Genomic DNA, 14,046 nt, shown 5'->3' with positions numbered 1-14,046 from the left:
AGGCTCTCAAAGGAAGAATGCCCATTTAGTCAACAGGCTGCTTCACTAGTAAAGCCATTCCCAACATAAGTTATTGCTTCAGAGTGGAAAGAGAAGGATGTAAAGCAAAGTGTGTCCAATGCAAGTAAGAATACAAAACATAAAACAGCTCAACTGTTTCTGATGCTTTTTCTTGCCATGCCAAATTCATGTGGACATAAGAAGTAATTAAGAGAAGTTATCTAGAGAAAAAATCTGATCAGCATATGGGAGCTTGATTGCAGTACATCTAAAGCTGGCCATTGCAGTTTGGGATGCAGCAGCCCTTGTGATAGCACCTGAATAACAGCAATGTGCAATATAATATATATAATTGTATAGTGAGAGCTTCTGATAGGTAGACATGTGACAGACCAAATATAAAACACACTGGGGATAGGTTTTCCTACAATTACTATTCCATATAATGGCTGTATTTACAACAGCATAAGCTATTCCAAACTGAGAACACAGGTGCAGATTACCTTACTCTCTGTTCTACAAGTTTCTGTTCCTCTTCAAGCAGGATCTTTCTTCTCTGCTCCTCAGCTTCCTGCAGTAACTGTTGTTGCCGGTACCAGGCTGCATTCTCAGCCTGCCTCTTAACACTTTCAGCTTGCAGTCCATGTGCCAACTGCCTGAACAGACCATGAGAGCAAAAATAAATGAGTCAGCTAGGCCAGTGTTTTTGCCCGACCTTTAGCAGAGCTACTGATTACCAAGTGATTGTCCCAAAAATGAGATCTTGTCAATATGCACAGGAATAGGAGGACGTCACTAAGCCCCTTGAGAATGTTCCATGATTCAGTTAGATCAAAGCTGATATATATTTTAATTCAATTTACCCACTTCGGTTTTGAAACCTTAATTCCCTTACCCAACAAAAATCCATCAATCTCAATTCTGAAATTTTCAATTCATCCCCAGTCTCGACAGCTTCTTGGGGGACAGTTGTGCAGATTTCCATTACTCTTTGTGTGAAAAAGTGCTTCCTGACATCACCCCTGAACGGCCTAGCTCTCATTTTAAGCCCCCTTATTGTTCTGGACTCTCCCACCAAAGGAATCAGATTTTTTCTCCACCCTGTGCAGTCTTTTCTTCATCTTATGCACCAATTAGAATTGCTGCTTAATCACCTATAATCAAGGAAATACAAGCCTGGTCTGGGCTACCTGTCTTCTTAACTTGGTCCTAACTCTGGTATATGGAGCCCTGATGTACCCGAGAGCCTGAATTTAGGCCATTACAATCAGAGGATAGGAGTGTACAGAACAAGGGACATAACCTCAAAATTAGAGAGGCCATTCAGGGGTGATGTTGGGAAGCACTTTATCACATAAAGGGTTTTGAAAATCTGGAACACTCACCCCACAAAAAGCTGTTGAGGCTGGGAGAGGTTATCTGAAAATTACAAAACTGAGCGATAGATTTTTGTTAGGCAAGGGTATGAAGGGCTATGGAACCAAGGCTGGTAAACAGAGTTGAGATTCTGATCAGCCATGATCTAACAGTGATAGAGCAGGTTGGGGTTGAATGGTCTCTTGCTGTTTCTACGTGGGCGTTCTCGTTAACTAACTAAAAGTCTTTGCCTTGCATACTCCATGGGAAGAATCTTCCCATCGGTGAGTGGGGGTGGGGCCTGCTCGTCGACACGTAAAATGACGCGTGGTGACGTTGGCCGGGTGTCCCAACGTCACTGCGTGTCATTTAGATTTTCAGTTCGCCCGCCGAACTGTCAAAGGCCTATTAAGGCCATTTAAAACCTAATTAATTCAAGTTAATGAGCTGCCCGTCCAACCTTAAGGTTGGGGGGCAGGCAAAGAGGCCAGGCGGCCATCGCGTTTTTCATGAAACCTCATCCACGGGCGGGATGAGGTTTCATGAAGTGTTTTAAAATCTAATAAAAATGTATACATTTATTCTTTGACATGTCCCAGCTCATGTGATAGTGTCACATAAGGGGACATGTTTTAAAAGTGTTAAAAACATTTCTTTAAAACTTAAGTACTGAAACACGTCTTCCTGAGGCACTTCTGTGCCTCGGGGAGATCTCTGCGCTCTTTCGCACACATGCGCAAAAGAGCGCAGGGAACCCCCCCCACCCCCTGTCAGCGCTTCCAGGCGAGCGTCACGCTGGGTGGGCCTTAATTGGCCCGCCCACGTAAAATGGCAGCCCCCCCCCCCCCCCCAACGGGGGTATATTTCTGGCCCATAGATTTACACTTTCCAGTTCCTAGCCTCCAAAACATGATCAAACGAATCAGCAATGAGAAACAGACCGTATTCTAAAGTCAATGCCAGATTCACGACAGATGTTGAGGTCCCATCATGAGCATATACAGCTGGAGCAAATATATCATTTGGGACACCGTTGGAAATTGGAAGAACTTTCAAACAAAAGCTAAAAGACTTCAGTGATGAATCAGGCAATGTATCTGAAAGGTTCACCAGCTAAGCATCAGCTTTAGTTTTAGAAGTGACAGTTTTATACACTGTGAAACTACTTCCTGGTTAATTTAATGAAGTAACTCGTAATTTGAAAAATCTTTCCAAATGAGCAAACATATAAGAACTCAACAATGGAGTATTCTCGCATGCCCATCATATATAAAAACTGAATGATTTTAACTTGGATGAACTACTGAGGGTGCATCCACACTACAACTGTAACATCAATGCAAGGTAGTTTCACTTTGCATCGATGTTGCAGTTAGAGCACAATGCAGCTCAAATGCAGAGACAAGGCCCAAACTGAGTTGGAGTAGCAAGTTCTCGGGAGGAGGAAGGCTCAAGCCATCCCTGAATCAGTTGAGACAGTAACACTTAAACATTACACAGGTTTATTGTCTGTCTGAAGGTGAAATTGTTTTCACACCAATGCTAAATTTGTAGTGAAAACATACAAATCTAGCATCTACTTCCGCATCTGTAGTTACACTGTATAAAAGAAATGGCGAAAAAACAAAACTCCTCTTAATTATCACTTTTGTGTTTACCTTTCTTTTAAATAATCCAACTCCTCATGCCAGATCCTCTCACGTTCTTTAGTCTGGTAGTCAACAACAAACTTTGGATATTTGTTAAATATTGGATACTGCCCTTTGGTTAATGGTACAAAGTCATCCAACATGCGTTTGGGGTGGATATCCTCAGGTGTGGTATCCATAAGATGGTATGCTTCTTTGATCACGGCACTTAGGTCCAGGTTGTTACGGTGATGGAAGAAATGCTACGTCAGATAAAAGATTGTTTGAATTTTCCAGATACCGTATAAAATTCACATTAGTTCCTCCCTTCACCTCACGCTTCCAAACACGCCATACACAACAATTTTACATAGGATTACGATACAAGAACTTTTGGCTGAAAGAGCATTACTTTGTAAAATCACAATGACAGGGCTTCAGGGTCATTAACATTGAGAATACAGATCATCTTCCTTTCTGCTTTTGGTGAAGTGTATGCATTCAGTATCAGCGCTGAAATAGTTCCACCTCCCAGGACAATTTCTCGTTCCATTTTCCTCTCTCTCAACACCTGCTGGGTCTGCACTCTTGGGATCAAGTAGATCCCAGCTGTTCTGTCCCTATACAGGACTTATTTTCAACTGCTATTATTTCTGAATTGGCAATGCTAATATGACATATGAATTCTGTGTGGTTTAATTATGAACCAGATTGATTTCTGGGATGAGTGGCTTGTCCTCTGAGGAGAGATAGAGTGGAATGGGACTATATACTCTGGAATTTAGAAGAATGAGGGGCAATGTACCCTCTAATTTTTTAGGGGAAGCACACCTGGCAATTTAAGTTTAACATTTTTTTGCGCAGCAACTTGTACATGGTCTGTGCAGGATTGAGTTGTTGTGCAGCTTGTATGGAACACTGATAAGAGGCGATCTCACTGAAACATACAATATTCTAAGAAGGCTTGAGAAGTTAGATGCTGAAGTGATGCTTCCACTGGCTGGAGACTCTAGAACTAGGGGACATAATCTCAGCATAAGGGGTATTTAGGACTGAGATGGAGAAATATTTTTCACTACTGACCCTATTTTTTAATGTTCTTATAATAATGGGATGAGATGCTGCAGAACCACTCAACCTACTCTTAACACTCTCACGCATATCATTGCAAATGGGACTGATTGTTTTCAATTACGAAATTTATTCAGGTACCAAACTGACAGCACTACCACCATGGGTGTAGTAAAAACTAGAAGGCAGTATTCAATGGATCCAAAATCTACTTGTCTTGGGTCAGCTGTGGCTCATTGGGTAGCACACTCAGCTCTGAGTCAGAAGGCTGTGGATTCAAGTCCCAGTCCAGGACCTGAGCACAACAATCTAGGCTGACACTCCCAGTACAGTATTGAGGGAATGCTGCACTGTCAGAGGTGCTGTCTTTCCGATGAGATATTAAACCGAGGAACGGTTTGTCCTCTCAGGTAGATATAAAAGATCCTACAGCACTGTTTTGAAGGAGAGCTGGGGAGTTGTCTCAGTATCCTGACCGATATTTATCATTCAAGCAACATCACAAAAGACAGATTATTTGGTCATTATTACATTGTTGTTTGTGGAGCATGCTGTGCATTAATTGGCTGCTGTGTTTCTTATATTATTACAACAGTGGTTACACTTAAAAAAAAAAAGCACATCATTGACTATATAGCACTTTGGGACATCCTGTGGTGGTGTAAGGTGCTCTATAAATTCAAGTTTTTTTTTTCCTTTCTTTTCAAGTCTGTAGCCATTCAGTTTTTACTGCAGGAATTCTCAGTCACATGTTGATACTAACACAAACTGATGATGCAAGCTCCAATCTCACATCAACTAGAGAGAAACATAAAATAAGAATAACAGTCCAGCACTGGGTAGCCAGGACTCCTGGGCTATTGAAGAATGCAGATCATTTCCCCACCTTTCTATGCTGTATGCTGCAGGACAGGTATCTTCCCAGAGTGTGACAGAAAAATCTAACCATCTCTATTTGGTATTTGGGTGAGAATTACACCGGCAATGGCCTAGGACAAAGCTGCTTGATAAGGGATTATCACATTTCGGGACTTTTTTTTGGGATCATCTACCCCCCTACAGAAAGGATTTGGAAAAATTTAATTGGGATTTTAAAACATAGTGCATTCATACACTTTTGAATAAAAGGGATGCAAGGTATTTAAGATGGCAGTGAAATTCCGAGATGGTGTTTTCCCACAGACTGTAAATAATAAGCAATTTATCAGCCTGTTTCAGCGATCAATAAAAAATTCACACCCAGTGCACTGAGAAATCTCTGATCCCTTTCTAGCTGTGAACGCTGAGGCAGAGGGGAGCATTTTAACTTAACCTGACAGTTGGGAACAGGGAGAGTTCAGGATCAGGTTAGACACATACTTCACACCTGACGCTATTTTACGCTGCACTGACTTCAAAGCAGTGTAAAATCAGGCAAGGTGCAAAATGGGCATTCTGCCTGAACACATGGGCCAGAATATAACGCTCATTGGGTGGGCACGTGCCCGACCCGACTGAGTATAAAATGACACGCGATGGTGTTGGGTGAGTGTCCTGATGTCATTGCGCACTCGTACGATATTTCGGTTGGCAGGCGTGCGCCGGAGTTGGCAGCGTGCCCACCGACAATCAAAAGGCCTGTTAAGGCCATTAAAGTTATAATAGAAAGAAATTTTTCTCTGCCCGTCCAACATTACGATCACCGGGCAGATGAAATAGGCAAGCGACCTTTGGGTGGGATGAGGTTTCCAACAGCAAATAAAAAGTGAAATAAAAATTTTAACGTATCATTAGTAACATGTCCCAGCTCATGTGACTGAGTCACACGAGGGGACATGTTTTATAACATTTTTAAAGTCTTTATTTTTAATGTTTTAAACTTATCATCTCCTGAGGCAGCTCTGTGCCTCAGGGAACTTTTCCAGCATGCACCCACGCGCATGCGCAAACTTGCGCTCTCGCCCACCTGCCCCACACAGGGAGCGCAGAGCGCTGCCATCCGCGCTTCACATTGGCCTGCCGGTGTGAAATCGAGGTCCGGCCCCAATCGCAGGCCAGCTTCCTGACCACTCCCACCCACCCCCGCCCGACGAGGGAAAAATTCTCCCCATGATATTCATTTCTGTTGAGTGGGTTGGATAAAATCATTCCCAGGGACACATGCAGTTTTCTTTTTAAACTGAAAGCACTGGGGCAGGAGTGTCCAGCAAGGCCTGTGTGAAGGTTAAATTGAAACAGGTAGTTAAGAAGCTTTTTTAAGTCAGGCAATATGACCCAATGTTGTAATGAAATGTACGAACTGCATTATTTTGTGCTATTATTCAAAGATAAGTTATACCAATTGAAATAAGTAAATACACTGTTGTATATTTATTTGCTGTGAAGTAAACTAGCTAAAGCATTTATATCAGGCACCATCTCATCAAGTGTTTGCTCGCTCTGCTTTCAGAGGGTTTGAGGGTATATATGTGCAAAAGGCCACAAAGCAATACTATCCTCACACTCCTAGCTAAACCATCATATAGATAAACATTGGGCAGTGAGAGTCTACTATGGTAATAAGAATGACAATATTGGTGACATAATGGTAATCTCACTAGACTAGCAATCCAGAGGCCCAGGCTAAAGCTCTGGGGACATGGGTTCAAATCCCATCATGGCAGCTGGTGGAATTTAAATTCAGTTAGTCTCAGTGATGGTAACCATGAAGCTATCATTGATTGTTGTAAAAACCCATCCCATTCACTAATGTCCTTTAGGGAAGAAAATCTGTCATCGTGTGACTTTAGACCCACGGCAATGTGGTTGACAACAACAATGTGTGGGCAACAGACACTCATATCTCATGAAAGAATAAAGAAAAAAAATAAGAGACCTGGGGCGGAGTTACAGGGGTGATTGTTACCAGTGAACCAGGGAAGGTATTAACAGTTGGGTCTAAATGTGAAAAAGAGAACAGGAGAGAATGAGAGAGAGAGAGAGAGACAAAGAAAGAGAGAGAAAGAAGGCTGACTGTCTCTATTGAAGGGTCACAGTTTTTAAACAAAGACGTACAGTTTTTTTAAAATTAAACAATGAACTATTAAAAATAAACATGCTTATTACTATGAAAAATGCTGTCCTCCATAATTAACATTAATCACAATTTGAACTTTTTTTCTCACCTCAAGGTCTTCTTTAATATTGCACTGGAGCAAAGGAGTTCGTGAACAAATTAAATAGGCCGCTACTGCCACCAGCAGGAAGGACGGATGGTTGGAGAAAACATTATCAAATAGTTTAAGCCACTCCTCTCTCGTTAGCACCTCTGAGAAGAGTGTTTCCATAAGAGGCCAGGCATATAACTGGACAGAAACAAGATTGGTGAATATTAAACAACAACAAAAACCAAAACTGAAAAACCATTAGCATTACTTAAAATAACCAAAAATAGTTAATAAAATTTGGGATTAAATACATGGCAGAATTAAATGCCTAGATTTTGCTCTACTGGGACCTAGGCAGATTTCAGAATTTTTAGACCCCGTTGATGATCAGCACAGTACAGATTACATCATGCACAGTGACTTGTGAGTTTAAAAGTGAAAGGAACGCTCAATGAACTGAAAACTTGATCACTGTATTTAGTACTGGGTCTTGTAGTGAATTAAGACACAATCCTGGTGTCTTTGTAACCTGTGCTTGAAGCTAATCTAGAGTTATAGGATGAAAGTTTCCTTCTGACGTCTTTAAGGACACAGCGAAATTAATTTGAAACAACCTCAGTGTAAAGAAAAACACTGTTCTGCATTTAACATTAAATAGCTGCCCCATTCTTGAGGCCAGGGGTATAGCTGCTTTAGGAATATCACTCTGTTGTCATATTGGTGCTTCCGGGGTTGGGGATTAGGGCGACTTGGTAAAGAAGCTTCACTCTGTGGTCAGATATGCTACGCTTGAATTAGGAATGACCTGCTCCCCCATCAATTTCCATTACAGCATGTTCAACAGAGAAAGCACAAAGACAAGATCTAAAGAGAATTTGGTAAATCAAGGGAATGCAGATTAGCTTGCTACCTGTGAGGTTATGTTGTATTTCACCAAGTGCTGCAGCAATTCTTTGTCATGGTGAGCCAGAATATTCTCAACCACGCTGAGGATATTGATTGGAGGATTTGGAAAGTACTCAAACCAGTGTTGACACCAGCTTACTAGAAAATAGGTAAAATTGAAAGATTATACCTACAGTACATTTATCCTCAATAATGGAACATTTTCCCACAAATCAAGACACCGTCCAACTCTTACTTACTTATTATGGTAGCAACAACTTCAAACCCAATCAACTGGTTGTTTTGAAAGAGTTTGACAAATGGAAATGCGAGTAGTGGAAGGTAAGAGACCTCAGCAAAGATGGCTGACCAGTGAGCCATGGCTGACAAAACCCTGAAGAATAAAACAGACACACAGTCACTTGCTAGTACAGAACTTGAATATTGCAGAAAACAGAGACATGTTGCTGAAGCTTTTCATCTTGCATTCATCAGGACAAACACAAGAATGCAAAATTTCAAACGAACACACAAGTCTCTCTTTTCTGCAGTAAAACAGACACAATACATTAGTAAATAAGATTTAATTTTATTCCCTTTTCATTAGCTCTCTGTTCTCTGGAGCTTAATCAATCCCACATTCATTTTTGACTCAATTTCATAAATGATCACAGCAATTCAGGTAAGCGTTTCAAGAATTTTGCTTTATAAAGAAAGGAAAAAGTTGCAGGCTTGATGGTCTGAAGGGCCTTTTTCTGTGCTATAGACCTCTATGACTATTGCATTTGACAGTTAAGGCCAAAATCAAAAGCACCTCCAGAACAAGTTTAACTAGCCCCTTTTGAGTATCAACGGACAGGAAAAAATGTCCCCAATTAAGCTGAAGGCGAGAAGGGAATCCCACCCACCAGGATGTCAATTCCTCTTTTACAATGTCGGCGATCATGGCTAACTTTCATGTTCTTTGATAACAGCCAACATCTTGGTGTTGCTCTCAAATCTTATACCTGTTCTGCTTCTTAAACTGCTGGTGCATTTTCTCCTTTGTCTCTCTCTTGCTCTGCTATCCTCAACCTCTCCTGCATCTCCGGCAACCCTCTCCCTGCGACCTCCACTCTGCCCCACTCACTTGTGTCCTGGAATCCAGTGTTGATCCTCGTGCTGTCCCTGGGAGCATTATCGGCAGCAGCCACCATTCCTGGTGACGCTGCTGGCAATGCAGAGCTGTTGGCCTCCGACTGGCTGGCAGCTCTCGAGGGTTGGATTTCCACCCCCGGGGACCTAAAACCTGGGGAAGGCCTGGCGCTAGCCAGTTAAGTGCCTAATGGGCGCTTAATTGTGGCGGGTCTCCCCAGGGAAGCAGGACAGGGTTTCCGTTGGTTCTCCAACCAGTGGGGGGACTGTCCTGGGAACAAATATCCAGCTAAAGTGTGGGTCTAACTCAGATACCCTGTACCAATTCTCATTTGATAAGGAATTTTACTGTCCACAAGCTAGTAGAGAGCTGTCTGTGGAATGGTATCCCAATACAATTTACGTCCTGCAGAAGAGGAAGAGTAATGTACATTTTATAATCCACTTATATCAGTTAATAAATTACTTCTAATCAAATATATGGCTTATAAAATATCCATGGAGTTCAATCTGAGTATTCAGAATTGATTCAGCATACAAAGGGGACTTGCTCCTCTTATTTCATACAAAATATAGTGAAGTGCTCTGAGGCTCTTACTTCATTTGTCCAAGTATTTTGCTTCATCGGGGCTGAATTACATTTATGTTTGTACCTTAAGACACGCACACACACTGAAGCCGTTCAATGTTGAACCCTTATTTACTGTGGTTATAAGAGGCAGAATTTAATGACTTGCGCTGAGCATTTAATTGAGCTGGAAAATGGCAGGTGGAAACCCCACCGCCTTCATGGCCTCTGTCTTAATTAAGTCCAGGGCGGGAAGGCTCTTGGACAGTCTTCCCAACCTGCTGCCAATTGGGGCCCTTAAGTGGACAATTTCAGCAATACTATTGAAGCTGTCCTGATGAGTACAAGACGAAAAGCTATGCAAGATCAACCAACAGTAAAGGGAACAACAATTTGAACTGCATAAGAGTGTGCTGATTAGTTGGCAATTGGGCTGATTGGTAGAGGCGTTGCCATGGAGAATGCAGCAGAGAACAGTTAACTGTGAAGCTTTTGTTTCAATTTCAAATCAGGCAGGTCGACTCTGATTGGTCAAGGCGTTGCCACAGGGGATACATGCCTTAACCAGTCAGAGTCGACCTGCCGGGTTTGAATTCGAAACAAAAGCTTGGCAGTTAACTGTTCTCTGCTGCATTCTCTATGGCAAATCCTCTACCAATCAGAGTCCACCTGCCAACCAATCAGCACTCTCTTCTCATGCAGTATAAATTATTGTTCCTTTCATATTCTTGCATAATTGTCCTGATGAGTGCAAGACGAAAAGCTTCGATCGCATGTCTCTTTTTTCAGCAATACTCAAGTTCTGTACCACCAAACAACTATGAGAAAATTAGTTCTCACTTAAAGCCCTCATCCTGCTGCTGCTGGTATTCAGCAGGTGGGGGCTAGCCATGTAGGACACCCGAGAAGCAAATCCTGTTGGGGTTGCTTGCGGGCTTCCAGTGGGGGAGCCCTCGTTCAAAGAACTCAGTGCCTGATTGAGGGACCCAATTTTATAAGGGGTCTGATAGCCACACCCTGCCCTTGCTGCTGACCCTCAGTGATCCTAGGTCTTGGTTAGGTGCATCACCAGCAGCAGCCACTTTCCTGCTGGCATTGCTGAGCAATGCCTCTGATTGGACGGCAGCTTTTGGGAGGAGGTTGGGATTTCCACCCTGAGGTTCTTGATTCCGGAGAGGTCCCACTGCTGCCTAGTTAAATGCCTCATTGGCACTTAATTCAGCTGGTCTTCCCCAAAGGAGGCGGTGTGGGGCTCTTGCTGGCTCTCTAGCCATGTCTCCATTGAATACCATTCCAGGTTTTAATAACACATGCAAGTGCCTCTAATAACAGTATAACATAATTACCACAACTATTTGGAAAGGTCAAAAGGAGATACTTGCTCCCTTCCAACTAGAGGAGAATCTCTCAGAATAATTGCCGACAGGCAAAAAATGGGTGTAATTTAAAAGCAAGTTGTTTTTAGCATGTCAGTGATGTTGGCAAGGATGAATTTATTGCCCATTCTTTTTGATTCAAGGTGGAGGTGTTGAGCCTTCTCCTTGAACCACTGCAATGTTTGTGGTGATGGTGCTCCGAGACAGTGTTAGATAGGGATTTCCAGAATGCTGAGCCAGTGACAATGAAAGAATGGCAAAATGTACCTTGTCAGGGTGAGATTTGAAGCTGCCTTCTATCCTTCTAGATAGTGGAGATTGCGAGGTTGGGAGAAAAAGCCCTAGTGAGTTGCTGTGGTGTATCCTATACAGTGCAGCCATGGTACTTGGGTGGTAGGAATGCTACAATGGACAGAAGTGTCTGTGATTGTTTAGATTTTTGAAGGAAACGTCAAATAATTTATATTCTCATGTTGATTCCTTCACCATCTAGTGCAGGCTCAGTTTGACATGTGTCCTTAAGGACTTGGGTAGCTCAGCCAGTGGTGGTACTATGAAGCTACTCGTGGCGATGAACAAATTTCCCCACATAGAGTACATTCAATGCCCTTGCTCCCCTCAGATATTCCTCCAAATGATGTTCAACATGGAGGATTACTGATTTGTCAGTTGAGATAGCAGGGGTGAAATGAATAAAGTAATAAATTAGATAATTGCAGCAATGATCGCTTTTTTAATGGATTAGGAAAATCGAAAGGACGATAAAATATCAAGGCAGGACTAACATGCGTTAAATATGCTAAGTTACTGAGCCTTAGGACTCTCTCAGATCTGGACCTATGAGCAATTGGTGTTAAAGTTGGTATTTTTGTCTTACTAGATAGCTTCTTGACAAATCCTCCTTGAAATTGTCAAGGCTGCAACTTTTGGAATCAGGATTCTAAGCAACCAACTTAAACCAAATAACAGTTACAGAGCCAAGGCTGGGATAAGAAAAAGGATGCTGCTTGGAAATGCTAAGAGTTAGCAAGTCCAGTACTTATTGAAGTTGAAACCTTACTTGAGCATATTTGTAACAGTTTAAGTTTTGAAACACACCTTTGAAGAACCCTTAGGAGCTTTCGACTTTTGATGGGATATCTTTCATGAATTCCCAGGTATGCAGCATGTGTACCCTTGTCGGTGAGGCTACTGAAAGCTGCATGGTTCTCAGGTAATTGTAGTAAAGAACGCCAAATAAACATCCTGTATTCCAAAACCAAAAATAGAAAAGGAAGACTTATTGTTTCATACAAAGTTAAATAGAATTTTCACTTTACAGCGTAGAAACTGGCCATTCGATCCAATTGGTCTATGCTGGTGGTTATGCCCCACATGAGCATCCTTCCATCCATCTTCACCTCACCCTAACAGCATATCCCCCTATTCCTTTCCCTCTCATGTGTTTTTCTAGATTGTCCTTTGACATATCTATATTATTCGCCTTGACTACTCCATGTGGTAGGGAGTTCCACATTCTCACCATTCTCTGGGTAAAGATGTTTCTCCTGATTCCCAATTAGACTTATTTGTGACTATCTTATATTTTTCGCAACTTTATCTGAGGCAAACTGTAAACGTTAAGCTTTGCAAAGATATAAATTACTTTCATTTTAGTTCCCTTCATGATTGCACTCAAAACTCATCTCTCAACTGGGATAAGGGAAGTTTTTAAAACTGTGCCACACAATGCACTGTGATGGAGGCCAAGTTCAGCCATGGCAGCAGTGCTGAAGGGACTACAATTGGCCCCAAGACTCCTGGACGAGGAAGGGAGAAAATCAACAGCATTCACACTCTTGATAACCACTTCCACGAATCCTAATGGAAAGTGTGCATGTGCAGGTATCGTGCAAGGATCAATTTAGGCATGGCTGCAATGTCCCCCTGAACAAATAACCGACAATGAGCGTTTGTGGGCTAACTTTCATTTTAAAGCAATTCAATTTTTCATCAAGCTCAGGACAAACTGAACACGTTGGTATTTGGAGGGGGATGCTGATGAAAAAGAGAAGAAACCAACAATAAGCATCACATCAGACTGCTTGGAATTCCCTCAGTATCATTTACATTGATCCAATTATTAGACATACAATTTTTAAAAATGTAGTTGCAGATATTAAGTTGTTGATATTTCCTAACATTCCAGCAATGTACCTGTACTTCTCTGGATATTCTCCAAACTCTTTCAGCAGGGCCTGTAGCCGCTTTTTATTCAGGCCTGCTGGAAGCACCTTCTAAAATATGAAAAGAACAAGAAATTACAAATTATTTCTCTTTCTTTAAACATGGTAAAATGTCATGTCATTAATTGATAATATTTTAACATTTCACAACGTAAACTTAAATCTCTTCCAAGGTTAAAAAAACTGAGGTGGAAAAGGGGCAGTCTTAATTTCTATTGGATAGTTCTCTGTAGTAATATTACTGTCAGTAAGAAGTTTGCTTTCAGCCAAACTTCCCCGATGTTTCAGCAGATAAATACACTGCATGACGATGAATTGCATGGACCAGGGAAGTTCTAGATTAAATCCCTGGTATGTGGCAAATTAGTTGTTCTCAGTTGGGCAGCAGACAGAAAGAAATTCTATTTCCATGGCATCTTTCATGACCTCAGGTGTTCTCTTCTCAATGAAGTAATCTGAAGTATACTCACTGTTGTAATGTAGGAAACACGGTTGCCAATTCACACACAGCAGGATCCCACAAACAGTAATGTGGCAATGATATTGCTTGAGGGATAAATATTGGACACAACGCTGAGGAGAACACCCTTGCTCTTCTTTAAAATGGTGCCGTGGCATATTTTACTTCCAACGGAGCCTTGATTTAACTTCTAGTCTGAATGACAGCACTTCGAACAG

General features: G+C 41.8%; 1 protein-coding gene across 1 annotated transcript in view; it reads right to left on the bottom strand.

Annotated features, from left to right (window-relative positions):
• The window catches only part of tbc1d31 (TBC1 domain family, member 31), a 47,400-nt gene that overhangs the window by 13,479 nt on the left and 19,875 nt on the right, over window positions 1–14,046 (bottom strand). Inside the window, exons 9-15 of the mRNA XM_078539861.1 lie at window positions 13,340–13,419; window positions 12,242–12,388; window positions 8,326–8,459; window positions 8,091–8,224; window positions 7,199–7,378; window positions 3,015–3,247; window positions 504–656 (exon numbers count right to left, since the gene is read on the bottom strand). Coding sequence (XP_078395987.1) covers window positions 504–656; window positions 3,015–3,247; window positions 7,199–7,378; window positions 8,091–8,224; window positions 8,326–8,459; window positions 12,242–12,388; window positions 13,340–13,419 — 1,061 coding nt within the window. The remainder of the gene's footprint in view (window positions 1–503; window positions 657–3,014; window positions 3,248–7,198; window positions 7,379–8,090; window positions 8,225–8,325; window positions 8,460–12,241; window positions 12,389–13,339; window positions 13,420–14,046) is intronic.

This window comes from Cetorhinus maximus, chromosome 4 (assembly GCF_964194155.1).
Source record: "Cetorhinus maximus chromosome 4, sCetMax3.hap1.1, whole genome shotgun sequence".
Classification (NCBI taxonomy): Eukaryota; Metazoa; Chordata; class Chondrichthyes; order Lamniformes; family Cetorhinidae; genus Cetorhinus; species Cetorhinus maximus.
This window is presented reverse-complemented; position numbering and strand designations above follow the sequence as displayed.